Raw genomic sequence first — 23921 nt, forward strand, 5'->3', positions numbered from 1 at the left:
ACAGAGGCCAAGGAGCAGGGCACCTGGAAGGGGCTCTAGGAGGCCCGGGAGGCAGACAGCCTTTGCAAAATCATTTGAACTGGGTTGGAGGGATTCCCATGATGTTGGCTGGAAGGGGAAGGAAGGGCAATGCAGAGGAGAGGCAGAAACCAGGTTTCCAGCACTCTCCAGAAATTCACCATTTTTCCCCTGCAATTCAGTGAGGGATGCAGGTCAGCTGGGCTGGTGGAACGTGTGAAGCGCCTACACATGAAATAAACCAAGGCCACTGCATTTAAGCCTCCCAACAGCTGGCAGGTGGTACACAGGGCTTTAATTACCCCTCCCTTAGCCGGGGGCACTCTGCCCCTCCTCTCCCTTCCTGAGCTTCCCTCCCCTTTTGTCTGTTTCCCTTCTCTCCCTTTCAGTTTGCTTCCTGTCATTCCCCGTTATAATTAAAACAAATAGGAAGCATCACAGGTGTCTGCTATAAAGCATTTGCAGATACCGTATACTGCATTTAAAAAAAAAAGCAGCTGCAAATTGTGTAATTTTGGTCTTAAAAAAAGTCCTGAAAGACATTTCTGGAAATAAACATATCTTTCATCTTGGTAGATTCCATATTTTCTTTTGGTTTGTACTTAAGCCCAGTTCATCATCATTTTCGTACTGCCTTGCACAGAAAGTTACAGCTTTAGCTAGTGAGCGTTGCTTCTATTTTAGAAGACAGGAGGAATTTCTGGAATGATAGCTTAAAATGGGGAAACTGTTACTGTGTGGTCTGGTGCAGTTTTAGACAGTGTTTCTCTCAGGCAAAACAACACCCCCAAATAACAGCATCTGTAAAAAAAAGTTAAAAATGTGCCAAAATGTTACATTATCTGCTGCAGTCGGAAGAGACCTGCCCTTCCCAGAGGAAACCAATATATTCTGTTGGCACAGATAACACTAGCGACCCCCACCCCCAAACCTTCTATTCTGCAAGTTATGCATGAAAACCTGCTCCTGGAGCAGGTGACAGGTGGTCCAGTTTTATCTGGAAGATTAACTACGTCTTCTTCCTTGACTTCTCAATTTCCCAGAGCCATGGAGTGGGTAGAATGGCAGGGGAAGCCAGCATAGCAATAAACAGCTCAGATTCTGCAGTAGGATTTAAATCCTGGCTCTACCCCTGACTGTGATCATTGAACAAGTTACTTAATTGTCTTCTGCTTCTGTTTCCTCACCTGTAACTTGGGGTCGTTAATACCATGTGCATTGTGGTCGTAACTCTTGGAAAACAGAGAGAAATCATGCCTGGGATGCACTCACTAATGCAGTTTCCGACAGGGCATGGGTGAGGTGGTGGAAGGCTGGCAATGCCCTGCCTCTCTCTTTCTGAACTCCACAGTGCCATCTTGCCTGGGTTATATCTGCCCATCCATCTGTTCATTCAACAAATATTACAGACCTCTACTGTGTGTCAGGCCTTGCACTAGGGTTCTATAAAAATAGTACATGCATTTACATTTATTAATATTTAAAATAAAGAAAAACTAAAAGCATCTAATTAACAGAAACTTAACAGCAACCAAGAATAGAAGATGGGAATACACATTCGTGGGAAATTTAATATTAGGTTGAACCACACCTGTATTAAATGTATAGGTAATTTGTTGCTCCTTTCTGGCCTCCATGGCCAAACTTTGCATAATAAGTAAAACGTCAAATACTGAAAAACATAAATCCTTCGAAGTGTTCTCCCACTCAGCAAAGAAATTTTTAAATCCCAGCCCCAGGCCAAAAATCCTGGAAGCCTTCACTTACGAAGGAGTCAGCTGCCACCACGCAAACGGCTTTTCTGTTTGAACTAAACTTTATTTCATAAGAGGGTACAGTCATCGGGCAAGGCTGTTTCTCCTCTGAATTAGCCAGGAGATATTTGTTCTTTGCTCTTTCTTGTTCAATCCTCTTGCCTTTTGTTGGTTTCTCTTCCATTATATCCCACAGGCTCATCTTCCCTGGAGGCCTGGCCGTCATTTGTTCCCAGGATTTATTAAATGTCTCTCAGTGGCAGGAACTTGTCCCTCTTCTCCTCAGTCACCTGGAAAGGTACCATAGCATCCACTGATTTAAGCCCAGACTCTTCCTTCTAGTCAGTTCTTACAGTTTATTTTCCGTTACAACTGCGCGTACTCCAGACAGGCAGGGGGCAGGTCCTTTGCACATATGCCCTGCGTATTCATTTTTATGCCTCTGTCCTCCCATAACGTCCTCCCTTCTAGCAAATTTTTGGAGCAAATTTTCAAATACCAAAATTATTCTTATCCATAAATGTTATGCTAAAGACTCCTTTATGCAGTATTCTAGGATAATTCCCGTTTGGTTTTTCTCAGACTTTGGAACTTCATGGATGTCTACATTTTAAAAGTTAGGAACCATGTAAGGGCTGCTTTTCTTCCCTTTTATTATAAACTGAGACTATTTTAACAATTCCAGTTATCCCCTACTATTACTGTTGCTTCATAAAAATAAAGGGCTGTTTAACACCAGTAGGGAGGAGGAGACCCATAATCTCAGAATAAAGAGTAAACATTAAACCCATTTAGCTATAAAAAAACACGTTTTTGTTATTATTATCATCATCACCCTTATTTGCCGTGAGTATCCATTCCCAGACCACACTTGGGAAGCACTCATGGGTGCCATTGTTAGATATTGGACAGTATGAGCCAGAAATTCAAGGTCCTCTTCTAGTTTGGTAGGGAAATGAGCTCCTAGCACTCTATTACTATATCAGGCATTGTGCTAAGCACCTTATTACTTCAACTTGCTTAATACTACACACTCCTATGAGATAAATATTAATACAGTAGAGCCTCTGTAAGATGCCCTCCCAAGGTACTGTAACAAACTGGTCAACATGCAGCGGTGGTCAACATAAGGAAGGAGGCCTACTGCACTGATATGTACGTGTGGTGCAGGTCTGGTCCGGTCTGTGATTAAATCCACTTGAGAGGCTGGTTAAAGTAGGGAAGTCTCCCTACATTATATTCCCATTCTACAAATGAGGAAATAAAAGCTTAAACATTTAATTCCCTGAAGTAGCAAAGCTAGCAAGTGGTGAAGTGACTATCCAAACCCAGGTGTATATAATTCCAAAGATGGTGCTCTAAAAGTCTAAGCACTGTGGCCTCCAGGAGGTATAAAATACAGAAGTCACACTTTGCTACAGATTTCTTCCCAAGCCATATAGAAAAACTTCCAAAGTTGAACTTGCCACGTTTTGTTTTGTTTGTTTTGTTTTTTGAGACAGAGTCTCACTTTGTTGCCCTTGGTAGAGTGCCATGGCATGGTAGCTCAAAGCAACCTCATACTCTTGGGCGTAAGCGATTCTCTTGTCTCCTCCCAAGTAGCTGAGACTACAGGAGCCCACCACGATATCTGGCTACTTTTTTAGAGACAGAATCTCGCTCTTGCTCAGGCTGGTCTTGAACTCCTGAGCTCAGGAGATCCACTCACCTCAGCCTCCCAGACTGCTAGAATCACAGGTGTGAGCCAAGGCACCCAGTGAACTTGCCACATATTAAGGTTTAATCCAGGGTTTCTCCACACTGGCCCATGGACATTTTGAGCTAGAATGTTCGCTGTTGAGGGGAGCTGCCCCGTTCATTGTAGCATGTTTAGCAAGACCCCTGGCCTCTACCCACTAGTGCTCTCCACCAGCCATAACAACCCAAACTGTCTCCAGGCATCCTCAGCTGTCACCTCAGGGCAAAATCCTTCCCAGTTGAGAACCACTGGTTTAATCCAATGTTGCTGCAAGGACCTATCTAAAGACAATGTAGATAGCAATAAACTACCGTAATCACGGGAACAACTGTGGGCAAATTCATTTCTATGAGGAGTTCTGTAAGATAGCTTTAATAAACAATAGCATTGTCATTTAATTCAAATACAACCTAAAACATTCTTTGAAATTATAGTTTTAAAAGAAATTTTAGCTTGTGTAAGAACTGTCTTATTTTGGCTGTTATAAAAGGACAGTACCAGAAACGTATTTCAAACCGAGAGAAACGATAACAATTAAATCCTTGCTAGGGTTACCAGATAAAGGAGGTTCGGGAATAAGGGACACCATCCAGTTGAAAAGGCTTCCATCTGATACAATACAGCCATTAGCAAGGTCAAAGAGTCTCTCAAGATTTAATATAGATGGAAGGGAGATGTCAAATGGGACCTGAGAAAAGGCAAAAAAGTGTTAACACGCAATGCAGCATTTTAAACTGTTGACTAAGTTCTCAAAATACGCAAATATAAACTTCATATGAAAGCTAGTTAACTTCTATGCTTTAGTAAGGCACGGAGTTCCATATCTCCACACTGCTGAAATAGCCCATAAGTATATCATTCTACATCCTCTTGAGATTGATAGATTAGTCTAGAAAACAGAAAATGCTTCTAGAAATGGGGACTAGTTGTATTTATATACTCATTACACATGGGTCCAAGTGTGGGACTTTTTCAACCCTGCTCCAATGAAATGCTTTCCTTTATAACAGATTGGTCGGTTGGGAAAACACCCCTCCTCCCTCATTTTGAGTACACAGTCCTGCCACAGTGACAGGGGAAGCAACAGCAAATTATGTTTGGAGATCACTCCACCTGAATGAAGCACCAGGTTACCACGACCAAGAGCTAGTGCAGCCAAAGTCGCTCCGAGCAAGATGAAAAATGGAAAATAAAGATTGCTTTTTGCAGGCAGAGCATTCTTTATTTGATTGGGGGAAAGGCAGGGAGGAGAGAAAAAAAAAATGAAGGAAAGAAAGCAAATGTTTACTGGGGACCCACTTCAGGCCGATCAAGATAAATGCTTTTTAAGATGAATGAGCAAAAGCCAAGTAGAAGGACCACAGTGAATTAGTCTTGTGGGTCTGAATCCTGGTTAAAAAAAAAAGAGGACAAGTTTTTATTAATTTCTTGTCTATTTGTTAAATGAACCATTCATACCCTTTATTTTCCAGAAGGATAATGAACCCAAATATGAATATCACATTTGGAGGCTGATTTTGTTAACTTTTATTCATTTTACTTGACTAAAAAAAAAAATGACAAAGCATTCAAGTGCTTTTTATAACTTGAAACAATAAAGTGAGGAATAAATAAAAATTTATAATATTCTCCTTTTTTGATTCATCCTGATGCAATCAATGTTTACAGATTGGGAAGTACTCTTCCTTATGGCTTTCTTCTGCTTTAAAAAAAAATGGAATCATCAAGTTTCTATTATTAAGAGAAATCCCTCCTTAAAGAATTCAGGGAGGCAGAATAACCACCTGGAGGTGAAGAGGGTGCACTCCGCAGTCAGACCTCGCCACATACCAGCTGTGTGGCCAGGTGAAATATTTGATCTGCTTGAACTTTAATTTCTTCATCCATAAAATAGAGACAATAATAGCTCCTATATCACCTTGTTGTTACAAGGATTAAATAAGTTTACATACACAAAGCACTTAGAACAGCGCCTCACACACAATGATTGCTCAGTAAAGGCTACATATTATTACCATTATTGAACACATCCTATTTCATAGCCACATAACAGTTCATGGGCTGGCTGTATCCTGATTTATTGAATTATTCATCACAGAGGTTGTTTCTCAGATTTTGTCCCTGCTTCCATATATATATATCCATATCCTTGGGTATAAGTGCTTTTAATTTCTGTACTAATGATTCCCCAAAGCTGTTTTATTTAGTCAAAAGGTGGTTTACCTTTGACATTTTAACATTTATTGGTAGAATTACTTTCCAAATAGATTGTGGCAATTATATTTCAACCAGCAATAAGTGAGGGTTTCTCTATATCCAAGGTAACATATTATGGAAGGTTACAAATTATTGTCGTTACTTTGCTATTTAATTACTACTTTTTATTCAGAAAGCAAAGGGAAATATTTTGGACAGCTAAGATTAACTGGCTTATTAATATGCTGAAAACATACGTGTTTACCACAATTATTTTGTTTGTATCTCGTTGTTATTTTATTGCATTAAACATCCCATCTATTTTATGGTGATGAATTAACTCGTATCCATTGTAATGCCCTTTAGCAGATGATTTTCTTTCTTTCTTTCTTTTTTTTTTGAGACAGAGTCTCACTATGTCACCCTCAGTAGAGTGTGTGCCATCACAGCTCACAGCAACCTCAAACTCCTGGGCTTAAGCGATTCTCTTGCCTCAGCCTCCCAAGTAGCTGGGACTACAGGCACCCATCATAACACCCAGTTTTTTTTGTTATTGTTATTGCAGTTGTCATTGTTGTTTAAACCCGCCAGCCTGGGTGTATGTGGCTGGCGCTGTAACCAAAGTGCTACGGGCACTGAGCCAAGCAGAATATTTTCAATCACTATGTGAAGAAATAATAATTAGTATTAAAATATTTGTATTTTCTTTTATGTTACATCTCTCGTATTGTGAACGTCTTCCTTTGTTAAAGGTAGAAATGGCTTAAGAAAACAGAGTGGCCAAGTTAGTTTTTACTTAACATTATAGTTATCGCCATGGCATAATTTATATACCAGATACAAATAGAGCATCTTGGCCTCTGACCCTTGTCTCTGAACCTCCAAAAACAAGTGGTCATTTGTCAAAGCATGAAGATTAATTGCTTAGTTTATTTATAGAGGCCACGAGTGAAAGCTTCAGATCTGAAAGATAAAATAAAGGCAGTTGTCACCCAGGAGTTATTAATCCTCGTTGGTCCTCAGGAGAGCACAAATTACCCCAAAATGTCAAGACCCAACCTTATGTTATTACTTCTACCTTTCAAAACACCCTGGGCATTTTAAACCCTTGGACAGACAAGTCAAGTACTTCAAATAGCTATTTCTATTCATACTAGGATTCTACATTTGAAATGTATAATTCTATATTTTCCTATTGCTGAACAATTTACTATGTAAGCCTATGATTAAATCATACCATATAGGCAGAAAAAGTGGATAAATCACTAATATGCAATTTGAGTGTTTTTTTTTCAAAATGAGAATATTCATGGAACCATCATTCAGATCAAGAAATGGAACATAATCAGAATTTGTAGAGTCTCCCCAGTGCTCCCTCCTAGTCACCAGTCAGGCGTATATACGTGTGTGTGTGTATACACACATATGCACATACCTAGACATGTACATACAAATGCTTATATTTTTTTGTTTTTACTGTATATAAATAGAACCACACCATACGCAATATGAACTCTTTTTTTGTTTGTTTTTGAGACAGAGTCTCAAGCAGTTGCCCTGGGTAGAGTGCTGTGGCGTCACAGCTCACAGCAACCTCAAACTCTTGAGCTTAAGTGATTCTCTTGCCTCAGCCTCCAAACAACCGGGAACACAGGCGCCTGCCACAATGCCCGCCTATTTTTTGGTTGTAGTTGTCATTATTGGTTGGTGGGCCCGGGCTGGATTCGAACCCACCAGCTCCACTGTATGTGGCTGGCGCCCGAGCCACTGAGCGACATGCGCTAAGCCAGTATGAATTCTTTTGTGTCTGGCTTTTTTGCTCAACATTATATTCTTGACATCCATCCATGTCGTTGAATGTAGCAAGGGTTTGTTCATTTCAACGGAGGCACAGCTTTCGTTGTATGGATGTATCACAACTCATTCATTTTTGTAGTTGATAGCCATTTAAGTTACTTCAAAGTTTTGGTATTATGAATAAGCATATTTTTCGTGCACATAGGTACACATTCCTGTTAGGCATAGACATAACAGTGGAATCTGCTGGGCCACTGGGTATGTGTAGATGCATCTTCAAGCTGACTATACCAAACAGTTTTCTACCTTATACCCCGACTAGCAAAGTGTGCGGGCTCCAATTATTCCATATCTTCACAAGCTGACAATTTCAGCTTAAAATTTTGGTCATTCTGATGTTTTTTGCGTGCATGTGTCAACATATCACTTTTTATTTTTAATGTCATTTTCCTGACAAAACTAATAACACTTGGTTGCAGTGCAAGTCTTTAGTCCAATACTGAGTTGTCTTTTTCTCATTGATATATATAAGAATTCTTAATATAGTCTAGAAACCAATCCTTTCTTGGGTTATATATAAACATTTTCTCCCACTCCTTGACTTGTTATTTTAACCACTTAATGGAATCTTAGAGTTCAGCCCAATACATCAACCTTTTTTTTTTTTTTTTTATGACTGACGCTTTCTAAAGAGGATCCTATTTATGATATCTTTGCCACCACCAAGGTCATGAAGATATTCTCTCATGATCTCCTCTAGAAGCTTTATTATTTTACTCTCCACATTTGTTTCAACCATCAATTTGGAATTGATTTTGTATATTCTGTGAGGCAAGGATCGAAGTGCATTATTTTTAGATTTCCAATTGACCCAGCTCACTTACTGCAAAGACTATTCCTTCCTCACTGTGCTGAATAGTCACTTTTGTCATAAATCATGGGAATGCAGATATATGGATCTTTTTCTGGACTCTATTTATATATTTATACAATAGAGTCTCTCTTTCTTCTCCACCTCCATTTATCTGTATACTTACTTCCATCTCACGTTGTGTACCTGTAGCTCTTTAATAAGAGTTGATAGCTAGAAGTTTAAATCCATCAGCGTTTCCTTTCTCTAGATGGTCTTAGCTATCCTAAGTCCTTTGTACATCAATGTACATTTTCTGATACTTGCAAATGATAACTTTTAAAACATTTTTATTTCAAATTGTTGCTTCTACTATAAAGAGATAAAATTTAATTTGCATGGACAGTATACATAGCAACTACCAAATTCTAGTTCAATTCATTCTAGTTCTGAAGACTATTTTGAATTTTCCATGACTATAAATAATGAGAGTTTTATTTTTTCCTTTTACAGATTTATGCCCTTTGGGGGGGATTCTTCATTTATTTCACTGGATAAGAACTCCCATAGGGTAGCACTCACATGTGATTAATTGGCCTTTCAATTCATCACATTCAATTCAGGGCAAAGGGGAAAGTTTAATTAACGAATGGTGGTGTAAAATTGTCTGCTACCAAAATTGCATCCCTGTTTTTACTTATATTCTTTGCTATTTTTATTAAATTTATTTCTAGACATTTTAGAATTCTGCCACTATGGTAAGTGGAGTTTTAAAAATTTCCACTTTAGGGCTGGGTGCAGTGGCTCACACCTAATCCCACAGCTCCTGGAGGCTGAGGCAGGCTGAGCTCGGGAGTTCAGAACAGACCAGCCTGAGCAATGCAAGACCCCATCTCTATGAAAAAGAAAAGAAAGTAGCAGGGCATTCTGGCCCACACCTGTAGTCCCAGCTACTTGTAAGGCTAAGGCAGGAGGATGCCCTAAGGTTGCCGTGAGCTAGGCTGACGCCAGGGTACTCTAGCCTGGGGCAAACAGAGTGAAATGTTGTCTCAAAAAAAAAAAATCCACTGTACATTAGCATCCCTAGAAAAAATAGGGTTTTGATTTTTATATCCAGCCACTTTATCACATTCTCCTTGTTCTAATAATTTCTAAAAATTTTTGAGTGTTGGTTTCACAATTATATCATTTATAAATAAACATAATTTGGTCTGTTATTTCTTAATATTTATGTTACTGATTTGTTCTCTTGCCTTATTGCAATAGCTAAAACTTTCAAAATAATCCTGATTCACAGAAGAGATATTGAGCATTATTTGCCCTAAAACTTCTTCTTGAATTAGAAAGATAATTAGAATTAGGAAGCCACCTAAACGTGGTAAGGGTAATTTATGAAACAAACATCTCATTAAATATTAAAATAAAGAAAAAAGCCACTACATCAAAATCATGAAGGCTAGTTTTTTAAATGTTAAGTTAGGTAAAAATACTAAATTTATCCCCTAGCTAAAGCACATCATTGTAATAAATAGTTAAGAGAAAGTAAATGTGCTTCAAGAAGTCAGAATTATATCTTCTCTCCAGAGAGTTCCAGATATTTATTTATTTATTTATTTGAGATAGAGTCTTACTTGGTCACCCTTGGTAGAGTACTGTGGCATCTTAGCCCCCAGCAACCCCATACTCTTGGGTTCAGGTGATCCTTTTGCCTCAGCCTTCCAAGTAGCTGGGACTACAGGCACCCATCACAATGCCCAGCTATTTTTTAGAGCTGGGGTCTCACTCTGGCTCAGACTGGTCTTGAACCTGTGAGCTCAGGTGATGCACCTGCCTCAGCCTCTCAGAGTGCTAGGATTGTAGGCATGAGCCACCATGCCCAGCCAAGTTCAAGATTTTTAAAAATAAAATAAAATTTGTAAGATTTCAAATAAAATAATAACATTAAAAGGTAAAGTATTTCTTCTTCTTTTTTTTTTTTTTTTTGCAGTTTTTGGGCAGGGCCAGGTTTGAACCCGCCACCTCCAGTATATGGGGCCAGCCCCCTACTCCTTTGAGCCACAAGCACCACCCTTTAAAGTATTTCTTTAGCAATATTTCTTGACCTGTTTCTGTATAATCTTGATTTACCTGAACAGTTAAAGTGAACCCACATGACTTTTTTACAAAATAAACACACCCATGAGAACTGAAGACTTTAAGGGATTTGCACCAGGTTCCTCAGCTAGTTAGTGTTTGTTTGTTTGTTTACTGAGACAGAGTCTCACTCCGTCACCCTGGATAGTGTTGTGGCATCATAGCTCACTGCAACCTCAAACTCTTGGCCTCATGTGATCCTCTTGTCTCAGCCTCTCTAGTAGCTGGGATTACAGGTGCTCACCACAATGTCCGGCTACTTTTTTCCCCCTATTTTTAGTAGAGATGGGGTCTCACACTTTCTCTGGCTGGTGTGGAATTCCTGAGCTCAAGCAGTCCACCTGCTTCAGCCTCCCAGACTGCTAGGATTATAGGTGTGAGCCCTCGTGCCCGGCCCCCTCAGCTAATTAGTGTCAGGGTCAGGATCCACGCCCAAGAGAGCTGGCTGCTCAGAACACATCCTTAACCACCTGCTGCATGGCCTCTCCCCAGCACCCAACTATGCTCTGAAATCCTTCCCACCAAGTGGGTCAACCCCAAGCAAGTCCAAGGCTGTCCATGAAATGTCCCTGCTCCCTGCAATCTGCCCCCCCCACCTGACTCAGACTACAGCTCCTCCCACAGGCTCAGTGGCTCTCTGCACACCTGTGCTTCTGCAGCTTCAGTGTTTGATGGATGGTTCTAGGGAAGGAGAAGGTTTTTATTTTTGCTTTTGTTTTTGTAAATAGCTTTGAGTCCAAATTGCTGAGGATAAATTACTAAGGAATCCAGCTCCCTTCTCTCAGGTCGGGAAGGGCTTTGGAAAGAGAGAGAGAGAAAACAGCGTGGCAGGTAGCAGACTGAATATGCTTTAAAGGAGCACTGCAAAAAAAATGATGATGATCTTGCCTGCCTAGAGAGAATCAAAGTCTGAAATAGTGAGAAAAAGAGAAAGAAAGTTAATCAAATGGGGACACATGGAAGGGGCTCATTAAAATCTGGCCTGGATTTAAACCTGTTTGGGAAAGTTTTGAAAGCCGTAAGTTACAAGTTATTTTGACAATGCTCTCTGTTATGTGAGTTTCTGCATGAAAGCTAGATTCTATTGTAATAAAGACTTGTATTACTTGTGTTCTGTTGTTTCAACAATTTTCCTCGATGAAAAGGAAAAATCATATCATCTTCCAAGTGTCTCTGATTCCTCTCAATCCAATGAGTTTGTACTGAGCACCTTCTCTGGGACCTCTTCTTCCCTCTCTCAGCAGTGTCTGCGCCTCTTCACTAACTCTAAGTGTTCAAAGACCAACAGAAGGGGGATACCAAATTTCCCTATTCAATTAGGTTTTCTATTCTTGTAATTGGTAAGCGGGATGCTGAACAATTTCGAGCTTTGTGATAGGGATGAATCTAACTTTGCCTCCTTTCAAAAACCTTAAATCACCAAGAGCAAGAGCCATGAAAAATGAAATGTAACAGCTTCAAATAAGAAAGCACATAGTGTTTTCATCCAGCATTTTCATGTACTAAGTTTCTCTACCATGTATTTTATCTCTTCTTAATACATCACCTTTCTCTGAAGTTAATGATTTATTGAATTTTTTTCTAGACTAGGGAAAAACATGCATTTCAAAGTAGAAAGGATAATATGATACTAGCTTACATAAGAATCAATATCACAAATGACTGGTGGCCTATCTAGTAGAAGTTCCAGATGAGAAGGAACTAGATGTATTTGGTTGCACTGGATTTTATAGGATTAAAAAAAAAAAGTACCAACATCAGCAATAGTAGACATTATTTTCTCCAAACTAACAGAAACAGCACCCAACTCTTAGGAAAATGAGAGGTCTTTTACACAGCTCCACCGAACCACAGGAAATTTCACACTTTGCAGACAGAGAACAAGCTTATCTTTTTATCACTCCAATATTTGTGTTAATAAAACTTTAAATATGATGGGAAATGGGTTTTTTTTTTAGCTAATAAGAGATACAAAAAGTCATATTGATGAGATAGTAGGAATCTTTTAATATTAACTTTTAAGGAAATAACATTATTATAAAAGGTATTTTGCAGAGAACAAAACTAATGGAAATTAAGAAAAGATGTAATAGAGAAAGCATTTGTGCAGGGAATTGGTTCAAATATTACACTGTCTAAGAATAGATGAATCAATTCTTCTTAAATTGTCACCATCACCACCACTGCCATCATCCGTTTACAACAGCTGAGCCCTAGCTGTGCATGTTTATGTGGGAACAAGCAAGACAAAAGCTGAGGGACTGAAGCTCCCTTGGGAGGACAGTGGGTAAAAAAGCAATATGGTGCCTGCCCTCTTGGCTTGGGTCAGGAAATGACCCCAGAGGGCTGGCAGCCTGGTGCTTCATCCTCAGTAAGCTCCCAGTTCACTGGCAGCAGCCATTTGGGGCTTGTGAGGACAGAGGCTCTCCAGGAGCTCAGGAACCTGACGTGAGGGAGGGAGAAACAAACCCTCCACCTACCCTTTTCTCTAGGCTCCAAGCCTCTCAGGGGTTGATCTCTGCCAGTATCTGGCTCCTTCTTATTCTGTCCCACAACTTGTTTCCATGAAATCTCTGGTGGGTTCTGTAATTACACATGATCTATGGTTTTAATTTTTTGTTTTGTCTTTTTTCACCTAAAATTTTGCTCCTTTCTGAGACAATCTGGCAGCTGGTATCTCTGGTCAACCATCTTGTCTCTTCTTTCCCTGCTGTCAGAACTAAATTGAACTCACTGAACACCCAGGTGATGTCAGAGATGATAGAGCTGCCTGGTGTCAGGATCACCCACACAACTGTCTTACTTGGTCATATCACTGAACACCCAGGTGATTTCAGAGATGGTAGAGCTGCCTGGTGTCAGAATCACCCACACAACTGTCTTACTTGGTCGTATGCAAACTAGGACTGTGGTCATCTAGTGAATGTCTTGGGGGCCACTGGTGCTTTTCCCACTTGGCACCCACTCACACCCAACCCCAGGCCCAACCAAGGCACTACTTGATGAAAAATGATAGAGTTACCTCCATTTTGGGTATATGCCCGTTATAAAGAATTATTTGAGAGAGCAGTTCTTAAAAGACCAAAAGAAACCTTTAAGGAAATTGTGAACGTTCAGTCCATACATATCCAGGCTTATTTTGAATGCTCAAAATTCCAAGGCCCAGAGAAAAGAACCTTTGAAATCTGACATCCTATTGAACAGAAAGAACAGCTGGTCTCTTTCCCCAGGAAAGCATTTTTCAACATAGAAAGAACTAAGAGAGGGTCCCAAACGGGGAAAATTCCCTTTAAAATGTCAAAAGCTCTAATTAGAACAGGAAGCATTTGTTACATAACCAACAATGCCACAATAAAATGTGCAGGGCTAGAGGCTCAATGCAAGTCCAGGGCTGGTGGTTCAGGGCTTATAATCAGGGGATGAAAGGAAAAGCTAAAGGAAAAGTTTCCTTGGACAGAAAATTTAACAGAAATGTTTATATTCAGTGTGTTATAAAACTGAATGTCTACTCCATATTCTCTGTGGAGATGGGCGAATGCAAGTTCTCATGTAGTACTCATATGTGATTAATTATATCATTATCTTATTCTCAGAGGATGGTTTTAAAGCTTTGCTAAGACCTCATTTTTATACTGTGGGAAAATAGTTTCTGGGAGGAAGGAAGCCTGCATTTATTGACTGGCTAGATGCTAGAATCTGTGTTTTGAAGAGTTTTATTTCATTTGTAAGTAAACTGTTATAATGGAGGTCAACAGAAAATGTGATTGAACTGCAGGTCAGGTTGTATAGTGTATTGATCACAAGTAGGTGACATGTGCGTGAAGTTTTCATCTTGCTTTTACTACATTAGAAAAAAGCTTTAAGTTAGGAAATATGTTTCCTAGTTCCTTTAGACTCATCTAATTCCAATAAATAAAGACTAATGGAACTTTCTATGCATTCATCGTTGGTTGGGGATTTTCATTTTGCCCTTTTTTTAGTCATTGTTGCAGTTCAGGTTCCCAGGAGGCAGATTCTCATAGAACTTAGTTTGGGGGAAGTTTATTAGGATTAGGGAATTCCTTATGATCAGCATCTGGAGGGAAAGATAAGGAAGCAGGATTAGGCAGAGGGAGAGGTGGGCTGCAATGTAGTCATAACAAAGGGCTCAGCCAATCCTATGGGAAGCTGTGAGTGGTCCTTCAGAGTTATCCTGAAATGGGGTGGGTGGAGGGGTTGGGTCTTTGTGCCCCCATATCAACTACTAATTGGATGCAGGCTCTTTAGGAAGGGTGCAAGTCCTTTAGCCAAAAGTAATTCCTAAAGATTGTTGAGAGCTGAGAGCTGTCAGCCAGAACATTTCCAGAGCTGGGAAGATGGGTTTTTCAGTCCTGAAGGGAGATCTGAGTAGCTTAACACAAGAGCCATGGCAGGAATGAATATTTAATTTGGTGGTTAATTACAATAACACTAAAAAAAGGTAATATGGCAAAATGCTTTATAGTATGTAACCAATGCAAGCAAAGGGAGATTTAAAGTAATAACTAAGAATTCTTTCCCCAGATTTCCAGAGGTTTCTTTTCTGGGTCATGGTGAAACAAGTCTAATACATTTCAAGCAGCACTTCTAATAATTGCTTTTTTGATTACCCTTAGGAATAGTCCCTGTTCTGGAGGTGAGGAGAACTTGAGATTAAAGAAGAGTAAAAATTAGATTAAAAAATATCTTTCTACAAACTTAAATATGAAGAAATTCAATAATTTCACCTGAATCCTAACTTTACTTGAGAAATTCTATATGGAAGCTCTAGAACTTCCCGTAAAATTTCTAAAAGCTGAATTCAGAAAACTGTGGGTGTCCAGAAAGCCACAGAGCCACTGAGCCCTTAGAAGGAATGAGAGACTGAGTCAGGGGAGAGTGGGGAGACTGCACAGAGCAGGGAGAATTCCTTTCACTCTGAATAAAAGGAGAGCCTTGGACTTGCCAGTCAGTGGTGACCCACATGGCAGAAAGGAGTTCAGAGCACAGTTGCATGACAAGAGAGAGACAGTGCTTCGGAGTGGCTGGAGATGTATTCTGGCAGCCCGCATGCCTGGGCACAGCCTCTGACTCTGATACTAACCAGCTGAGGGGCCTTGGGAAAGTCCCTTAAAGTTGCCAGTTCTCATTTTCTCACACGCACAAAAGGATAACAGCATCTACCTTAATTAGAGATAGGATTCTAAAGTCACATGCTCAGCTTCAGAATGTACTAGTTTCCTATTGCTGCTATAACAAATTTATCACAATCTCTGTGGCTTTTGGCAACATAACCTTATCGTCTTGTAGCCCTGGAAGCCAGAACTCTGAAATTAGCTTCATTGAGCTAATAGCAAGGGATCAGCAGGGTGCTACCTGGGGGTCCTACAGTAAGAGTCTATTTCCTAGCCCTTTTTAGCTTCTGGAGGCTGCCTGTACTTCTCGACTTGTGATGCCTCTCTTCATTTTCAGAACTGATCACTCCAGGCTCTGGTCCCACCCCCCCTCACGTGGCCTTCTCTACTCCTGTTGTTACATTTCTGTTTCCCTCTGAGTCCCCCTTATATGTATAAAGACACTTGTGATTACACTAGGGACCACCTGGATAATCTCCCATCTCCTTTTCTTTAAAAATCACATCTGCAAAGTCATATTTGTCATATAATCCCAGGTTCCAGGGATTAGAGTATTGTCTTTTCTAGAAGGCCATTGTTTAGCCCACCACAATATGTCATGAAATGAAATGGTTTAGTTAATAAAAATGTTGTATTTATATCACATCTTCTCAATAGAGTACTGATAAAAGTTACTAGATTTTTCTATTTAAAAATTAATGGCATTCCTGCAAATGCCTACTGTGCCAGAATGATCAGGTTTTACCAAACCATATACTTGCTCCTCTACCACACTCTTTCTCTCATCCTTGCATGTGGGGTTGAGACCAACCTTAATCTATTGTCCAAATTAGGACACTGCTCAGAGTAAAGGGAATTCATATACTTACCAACTGTAACTCCAACTCGATAGGTATAAATTCTGTGACTGTGTCAGGCAAGCCAGAATGTACAGTCAGACTGTGTGAAAACGTCCTATGAAATCCCCTGCCCGTCTTTTCTCCTGCAGTGGCTTCTTTGGAGACCATGCAGCACAGACAGCATAGTTACAAATCAAAAGAGAGTTGCTGAACCCTTACTGGACTTTGCATGAGAAAGAAATAAATTTGTATTGCCACTGACATTGGGGGCTTATTTGTTAGCGTAGCACGGCCTACTCTATCCTGCCTAAAACTCTTGTGCTCTGGCAGACTTATTTTTCCTTCATTGCATTTCTACAATTCCATCAGAGTGAGGGTCTAAGTACACTTAAATTTCAGGGATCTGAACCTCTGCAGCAAAGTGTAAGAAGCAAAGCTGTAACTGGAAACCCTGTAACCAGGTTCCCCCCTGAAGGGCTCTGAGGGGTCTGTCTGCAGGCTTCTGACCTGGGACACAGAAATGAAAACCCCAGAGTTCTAACAATACTTGGCATTTCTTGATGCTTTATATGAAGGAGCTCACTGGGCTTAACTTCTGGCCGCCAGGAAGAGAAGGCTTTTTTTTTAGAGCAAGGGTTTTATAAAGAACATGAACTGAAGTTTGCATTTTGTTCCTGGGACTTTGTTGCCTGGAATCAAAGCATGACAGGCTTTGTTAGTTAGCAGTTCCCACTGCAGTAGCAAACCGGAGGGCAGACCTTATGGGTACAATGTGGAAAGAAATCTTGCTCACGCTGACTTCTTTATTCACATCAGAATACACCACCAGCAGCTGCAAACCATTCTTACAAGGCTGCCAACACTGACTGGCAATTTCTTCTAGCAACTCTAATAGAGTCTCCACTTTACAAAGAAATTTCACATGCATTATTTCATTTAACTCCTTTTAGCATTTCTAACTTGAACAACTAGACTTTGTCAGAAGAAAAGGGCAAGAAAACAGGTGTAGGAAGGAGAGAAGAGGAAAAAGAAAAGGGCTGGGGTTAACCAGTTTGTTGTATTTCAAGTTGTATATAAAACCAGCACATTGTACCCCATAAATGCATATTGTACACAGCTAAGATTTAATAAAAAAAAAAAAATGAAAAAAAAAAAAGGGCTGGGGGCAGGTGGCGGAGAAATACCTTCCCTGAGCTCTTCCTATCTACTACACGCAGGCACCTCATCAAGCACTTTAAGCTCATGATAATTCAGTTGCCAAAGTAACATGTGCCAGTATTCATAGAGACTTTCTTGTTCATCAGTAGAATACCTTGATGACTGTCCATGAATCATACTGAATGAAAAAAGGGCCAATCTCAAGAGCTCATATTCTGTATTAACCCTTTTATGTAACATTCTTGAAATGGCAAAGCTACAGCAGTGGAGGACAGATGGGCGGTCTCCAGGGGTTAAGAAGGAGTTAGGTCAGGGGAAGAGGGTGTGGCTAGGGAAGGACAGCACGAGAAAGCCTTGTGCTGCTGGAAATGTCCTCTGTCTTGACCGTTTCAGCGTCAATATAGTGGGACTGATGTTGCACTGTAGTTTTACAAGATGTTACCATTGAGGAAAATTCAGTGAAGGGTATGCAGGATCCTGTATTATTCCCTATAACTGCATGTGAATCTCTACAATGATCTCAAACAGTTTAATTTTAAAAGACAGTTGAAAAAGAACATCAGGATACATAGGAGTATATCAGATAGTCATTTAACCTGGAAATTAGCTGACGTTTAGATAGGTTACAAGTCACAATAAGGAAAGTTACTAATGTTCATATGGAAAAAATGACTCGTTTCACATTATTTTAAGGCTGGGGAAAATAAAGGCAATCACAATATACTGAATGCTTCCCACTGGCGTTGAGCTGGGACTCTGCCAAATCTGTTAGATGTCGCTTCATCATGTGTCCCTGAGGTGCAGAGCAGCCTCCACCCCTTTACAGGGAAGGAAGTGAAGACCAGAGAGGTAAAGTGACCGGCTCAGAGCCATACCACCAAGAGGTGGCGGAGCCAAAACTCAAACCATTTTTTATTCACAAGACCATTGCTTCTGAGGCCTTCAAGACAATCTAAGTGACATGAGGTCTTCTCCACATAATGACTTGCCCACAAGGGCTAAACTAGGACTAAAGCTTGTGCTGAGTGCTCTTCCGCCCAGACTGCGCTACCACAGGTGGCTGAGAAAAGAACGTAAGGGCCTGGGTGCCAGAAATACCACATATAGGTGGAATACGGGCAAAAATCTCAAATGGCTAATGCCCAAAGTAAACAAGGAAAATGAATACATTTTACACCTGTGCCTTCTTTATTTATTTAAATGTGAAGAACATTTGTTAAGCAAATTTCCAAAGGTTTTTTTTAATTGATTCAGCTCTGGGGCAAAAATATCCTCCTAGAATTGAAGCCAGAAAAGCGGCCTCCAAGGTGGAGTCTGAGAAGCTAAGCTGAGCAGCACAGTGAAGGTCGTCTGCTGAGCTCACTTCCTCCCCACCACCCCCCAAACCCCACGATTACCTATTTCCAGTTTCACCCTGATTGCAAGGACAACTCTGAGGAGGTAGTCACACACAGACAACAGGGATCGTGATGTTAGGAAAGGTTACTTTGATGATAGGAGGTGGTTTCTCTGATGATTCTCTTAGCTATTTTGTTAAGTGAAAACCACCTTTTGCGTTGCTAGAATGAAGACTACTTTGGTGCTACTCCCTATCAGATAAAGTTAAAATGTTCTAGGTCTGTTTCCTTGTATTTCATTATAAAAGTTATTAGAATTGTAGCTGAGGCAGAACAGAATTGAGAGCCTATTCTCGCTGTTCCCCAGAATCACTGGCCTTCTGACAAACGAAGCTTGTTTGAACCTAACGCTGTCTCTGCATATTGGCTGACGGTGACAGTCGGGCCAGATTTTCTGTGTCCTCTTTGTCCAGTAACAAAATGAAAACGTAACTCCACTGTTAAGGGTCAGTGTTTCATCAAGGCAGAAGTGATTAGTAAACTGAGTGAAGGGAATGAAACTAAACATGTAACTTGGTTTTCAGCAAAATAGAAAGGAAGGAACAGATTTGCTAATGACTCTCCTCCTCTGAAGATATACAATGTGACCAAATTTTAGGAAATTGTGGCTTTGAGGCTGAAGTACAGCTGTTTGCAGAAAGAGGACAGGCTTGGTTTTCTAAGGAATGAGCACGCTTCTCGTCACTTTTATAGTCAATGCATAATATCCGGCTCATGATGATATCTTAGTTTAAATTGCACCCAAGTGTTATATCCCCAAATTGCACGTCTAACAAAAGTGAGACTGGTACTTTGAGTACAGATAACACAAAAAGCTCGAGGTCCCTTGATGAAGGAGAGCATATTTCACCTTGACACTATTGCCCGCAAATCTCTGAGATGAGCATTTTGGAAATGCTATAAACAGCTTAGCCTTTTCTTAGCATTTTGAAGAGCACATTAATAGCGTGGCCTTTTTCTTAAGGGCTTTCTTTTTCCCTTAGCCAAATTTGACAGTTAGAAGTGAATAGCGAGTGGATGGAATCAAAGTCAGTGCTGTGTTTTAAAAGCAGTGTGGAACTGATGTCATCCGGCATTGTCTTCAAAAAGAATATGAGAATATTAAGTGGATGTCTCATGAACTCACATACAAAGGACACTCTTCACTTGAGGACAGAATGGTAATGTCTCACAAAAGAAGATGTAATTATAGATGCCACAAAATCCATTCAGACGTCTCTTGCTTGGTAGAAGGAAAGAAAGAGAGTGAGAAGGAGAGATAGAGAGAGATGAGAAAAACTGCACCTCTCAACTTACCCAAAAGAAGTTTGCTTTAATATAATTAAATTTTATAATACTTAGTAAATACCTGCTATAGAATATGTGGAACTTGGTGTTCAAGGCTGTAAATGACAGTTTAGAGAGTACTGTTGCTATTACCATTTGAAAAGTTTTGTTAAAAAGAAACCAATAGACATATGGTAATGTAACAAAATTAGCCCACTGAAATTAGATAGCCTAGCACCATCCTTTAAGATTTAATATCCTCAAAAATGTTATGTGGCAGTCGTCATATATAAATAAACAGGGGCACATGCAAACCTGTTCTAACACCCAGGAAGATGACACAGGTTCTTCCAAAGCTGCTTGGAGACTCCTCTACCCTGTGGGCATAAACACACTTGGCCACTCCATTAATTACAGTTACCTAGCATATTTTTTTTTTTGGGGGGGTTACTAGCTAATTTTAAAGGTTGCCTGAGAAGATTGCTAGGAACTGCCTCTGCTCAGAGGAGAAGGAGGCCTGGAGATTGGAAGTTTTACTGGGCTTTATGGCAGATTGTATTTTCCAAAAATGGATGCAACTCTAGCTCCTGATTCACCTGCCCATCTTAAAATTTGACTTTGACTCCTCAAATGAAGGGGCGGAATCTATGTCTAACCTTGAATCTGGGTGGATTTTGGACCAGTAGGAAGAGTCATTATATAATTTCAAGGCTAGGGCATAGGCCGTGATAGAGCTTCTGCCTGGTTCTCTCGGAAGGACCACTCTTGACATCTAGCCACTGCACTGTGAAGAGGTCTGGGCAGCCACAGAGAGAGGTCAGTGTCATGTTCCAGACCATAGCCCAAGCTGTGTTCCCAGCCCCCAGCTGATGGCCCACAGCTGTCAGCATCAAGCACAGGCCAAAATGAGCCTTCAGTGAGTGCAGCCAGCAGCTGAGTCATCTCTATCTTCTGTTCTTCCCAGCCGATGCTGCAGATACCATGGAGCAAAGACCACTTGCCCCACTATGCCCTTCCCAGCATGTGACCCATAGAATCCCCGAGCCTAACACAATGGTAGTTGTTCATGCACTAAGTTTGGAGTGCTTTGTTACACAATAAAAGTAACAGAGACGGATGGCCACGGGGACGTGTGTGGTGCAAAGCAACGCCTGCAGCTACAGCTAGCGCTGGCATTCTTCCAGCCTCTCTTCTGTGAGTGTACGCAGAGGCTTCATCTAAGTATTATTCTGTTCTCTGATACAGCCACTTCTCAGGGAAACAAATCTGCTTACAAGGTTCTTATTCCAAGTGAACTAAGTAGGTCTTCATCGCTCGGGTCATCCTCAATCCTCTGCCCTACGCCAACAGTAGAGAAATGTGACGCTCCTTCATTGAGAAAATGAAAACCACTGGTGAACTGCCAGCTTCTCTCCCCCTTTCCCTACAGACTTATTCACATCCTTCTTCGCCATGATCTGCCACCTCTCTTTCCTCTCCTCTGCTCTTCCTCTCTTCCACTCAATCATTTATCCCTCTCTCTCCTAGACAGGCAATGTCCACTCCTCCTGATCTTTTCCCCATGACCACTCTTGTCCTAAGACTCTCTCTTGTCTCTCTGTCTCCCTCTAGCTGTCTTTCTGCCCTCTAAACCTTCTTAAAGGTTAATCTACACTTGCAACCCTCAGTCTGAGTCTCACTTCCTCACCTCTCACTCCTCAACACCCTGTAGCATCTGCTCCCACTGTTCTAGAAAAACTTTCACTGGCTGTAGCTTAGTTAAAAATGCTGGATATTTGATTCCTGTCTCTTCCTCTGAGCATTCCACTTAATTTTCCTGGGCATCAGATTCCTCATTTCTAAAATGGGTAAGGGTTCTTGTTATTCTAAATATTTAAAACATTTAACGATGTCTGCACATGCCATGTGCTCAATAAATACTAACTGTTATTATTATTACCAGTAGTAGTATTTGTGTTTCATGGCTACTATCATTATTGTTTGTCAGGTACTGATACTGGAATTTTGATACTGGATTTCCAGGCTCTTTTTCTCGATGATTCGATGAATGAATCAACGGACCACAGGATCAACAGTAAGTTAGGTTTTATTCAACAGGTATTACAGCTCTCACAAAGAGCCAAACCTCCTTGCAAAGCAGGATAAGATAGGTTTTATACAAGTGTCACAGTTCTTACAAAGAGCCAAACCTTCCAGAGCAGGATATAAGCATTACAGCTCTTGCTCTTCTGCTCTCTCTCCCTCAGAGGTCTGCAGTGGTCTGCTGGGCTCTCTGCTTAGGGGCTTATTTAGGGGCAATTGTCCAGTGAGCTTTCAGGCCCTGAAAACAGACCAATCAGGAGCAGGTTTTGAAAATGGACCAATCAGAGATGCACTGGAGGAATTGCCAGTGTCTCCCCCTGCTGGTGTCTCCTTCCTTTGCTACTAGAGCCTCCCTTGGGGGAGGGAAGCTTCCCCTACTTGCCTATGCTTCAGCCTGCTGGTTCCTCTGCCAGCTGCCACCACCAACACCGCCAAGACAGACGTGGCAGGCCCTCCAGCCCCACTCAGCTGGGGCGCCATGCGTCCAGTATCGTTACTATGCTAAATCTGGTTAAACATCTTGAATTAAAAAACAAATCCTACTAAATTCATGCAGCCAAGAAAAACTACTTTGCAATCTCCTCATATAAATAATGTTTCTGTAACCCTGGATAATATATCCCACCTTCAAACCAGGATCTGCTCCTAGGAAACCTCCTTCCCACACTGATACTGTGTGATTCTAGTAATTTCATGTCTTACACACATATGTGCACATGCAAATTTATTTGCATTGATAATCATTGAACCGATAAGAAAATATTTAATTTAACCTTCCTGCAGGAACATTATGGTGCCTTTGCAGCAACAAAAGTGTTTATACTGGTGTTCCACACACAGCTGGTGGTCAATAATTACTGATGGAGAGAGTTTGTGTAAAAGGACTCAGGCCATTCCATGGTCAGCCACAGCAAGAACAGAAAGAATATTTTTAGCATCATGTTTGAATCCTACCTGGCAAGTTGGAAATGACAATACTTCAAACCTGCACCAGGCAACTAAGGATGGTTTTTATTGCTGCCTCACCAGAAATCATACCTAATGGTTATTGGTATTCTGTGATTAATCACTGCAAAGGTAAGCAGGGCTCACTCATTCTCCTCCTTCATCTCCTTGCTGTTCTCAGTTCCTTTGTGTCTCAAGCACAATATTGTGTGTCAATATTTAGTTTAATTAAGAAGAGTTAATATAGAAAAAGATAATTTGTAATAGGTATCTTCAGTAAAAAAAAAAAAAATTGCACATTAAGCTCTCATGCCAGTGGCAAAAATAGCTTCATGAAGGCACGTGATTTGGTTTATCTAACAGTTCACTTCTTTAGACAGCTATAAATGCTAGGTTAGTCTTGCTTTCAGAGGAAGTACAGCATGGGGTTCCATTGGGAGCCTCTTCCTTTGGATGCGTGGCTCTTTCGCCACTAGGATCTCCTCCTGTTGGGATTCCACACACTGACCTAAATCCTATAGGATTCGACATTACAATAGGGAAAAATAATCCCTATTTTTCTCTACCTTTAATACTTTTCATCTCCTTTTCTTTTCTTCTTCTTCCTTTCTTTTTA

The 23921-nt window shown here is 40.6% G+C and overlaps 1 protein-coding gene across 1 annotated transcript in view; it reads right to left on the minus strand.

The window, feature by feature from the left end:
* Window positions 1–1855: 1855 nt before the first annotated feature.
* Window positions 1856–23921, minus strand: part of CFAP54 (cilia and flagella associated protein 54) — a 301384-nt gene continuing 279318 nt past the window's right edge. The window contains exons 67-68 of the mRNA XM_012814149.2: window positions 4066–4198; window positions 1856–2062 (exon numbers count right to left, since the gene is read on the minus strand). Coding sequence (XP_012669603.2) covers window positions 2055–2062; window positions 4066–4198 — 141 coding nt within the window. The 3' untranslated portion in view covers window positions 1856–2054. The remainder of the gene's footprint in view (window positions 2063–4065; window positions 4199–23921) is intronic.

The sequence above is a fragment of the Otolemur garnettii genome, unplaced genomic scaffold (genome assembly GCF_000181295.1).
Source record: "Otolemur garnettii isolate 467f Iridium unplaced genomic scaffold, OtoGar3 scaffold00007, whole genome shotgun sequence".
In the NCBI taxonomy this organism is placed as follows: domain Eukaryota; kingdom Metazoa; phylum Chordata; class Mammalia; order Primates; family Galagidae; genus Otolemur; species Otolemur garnettii.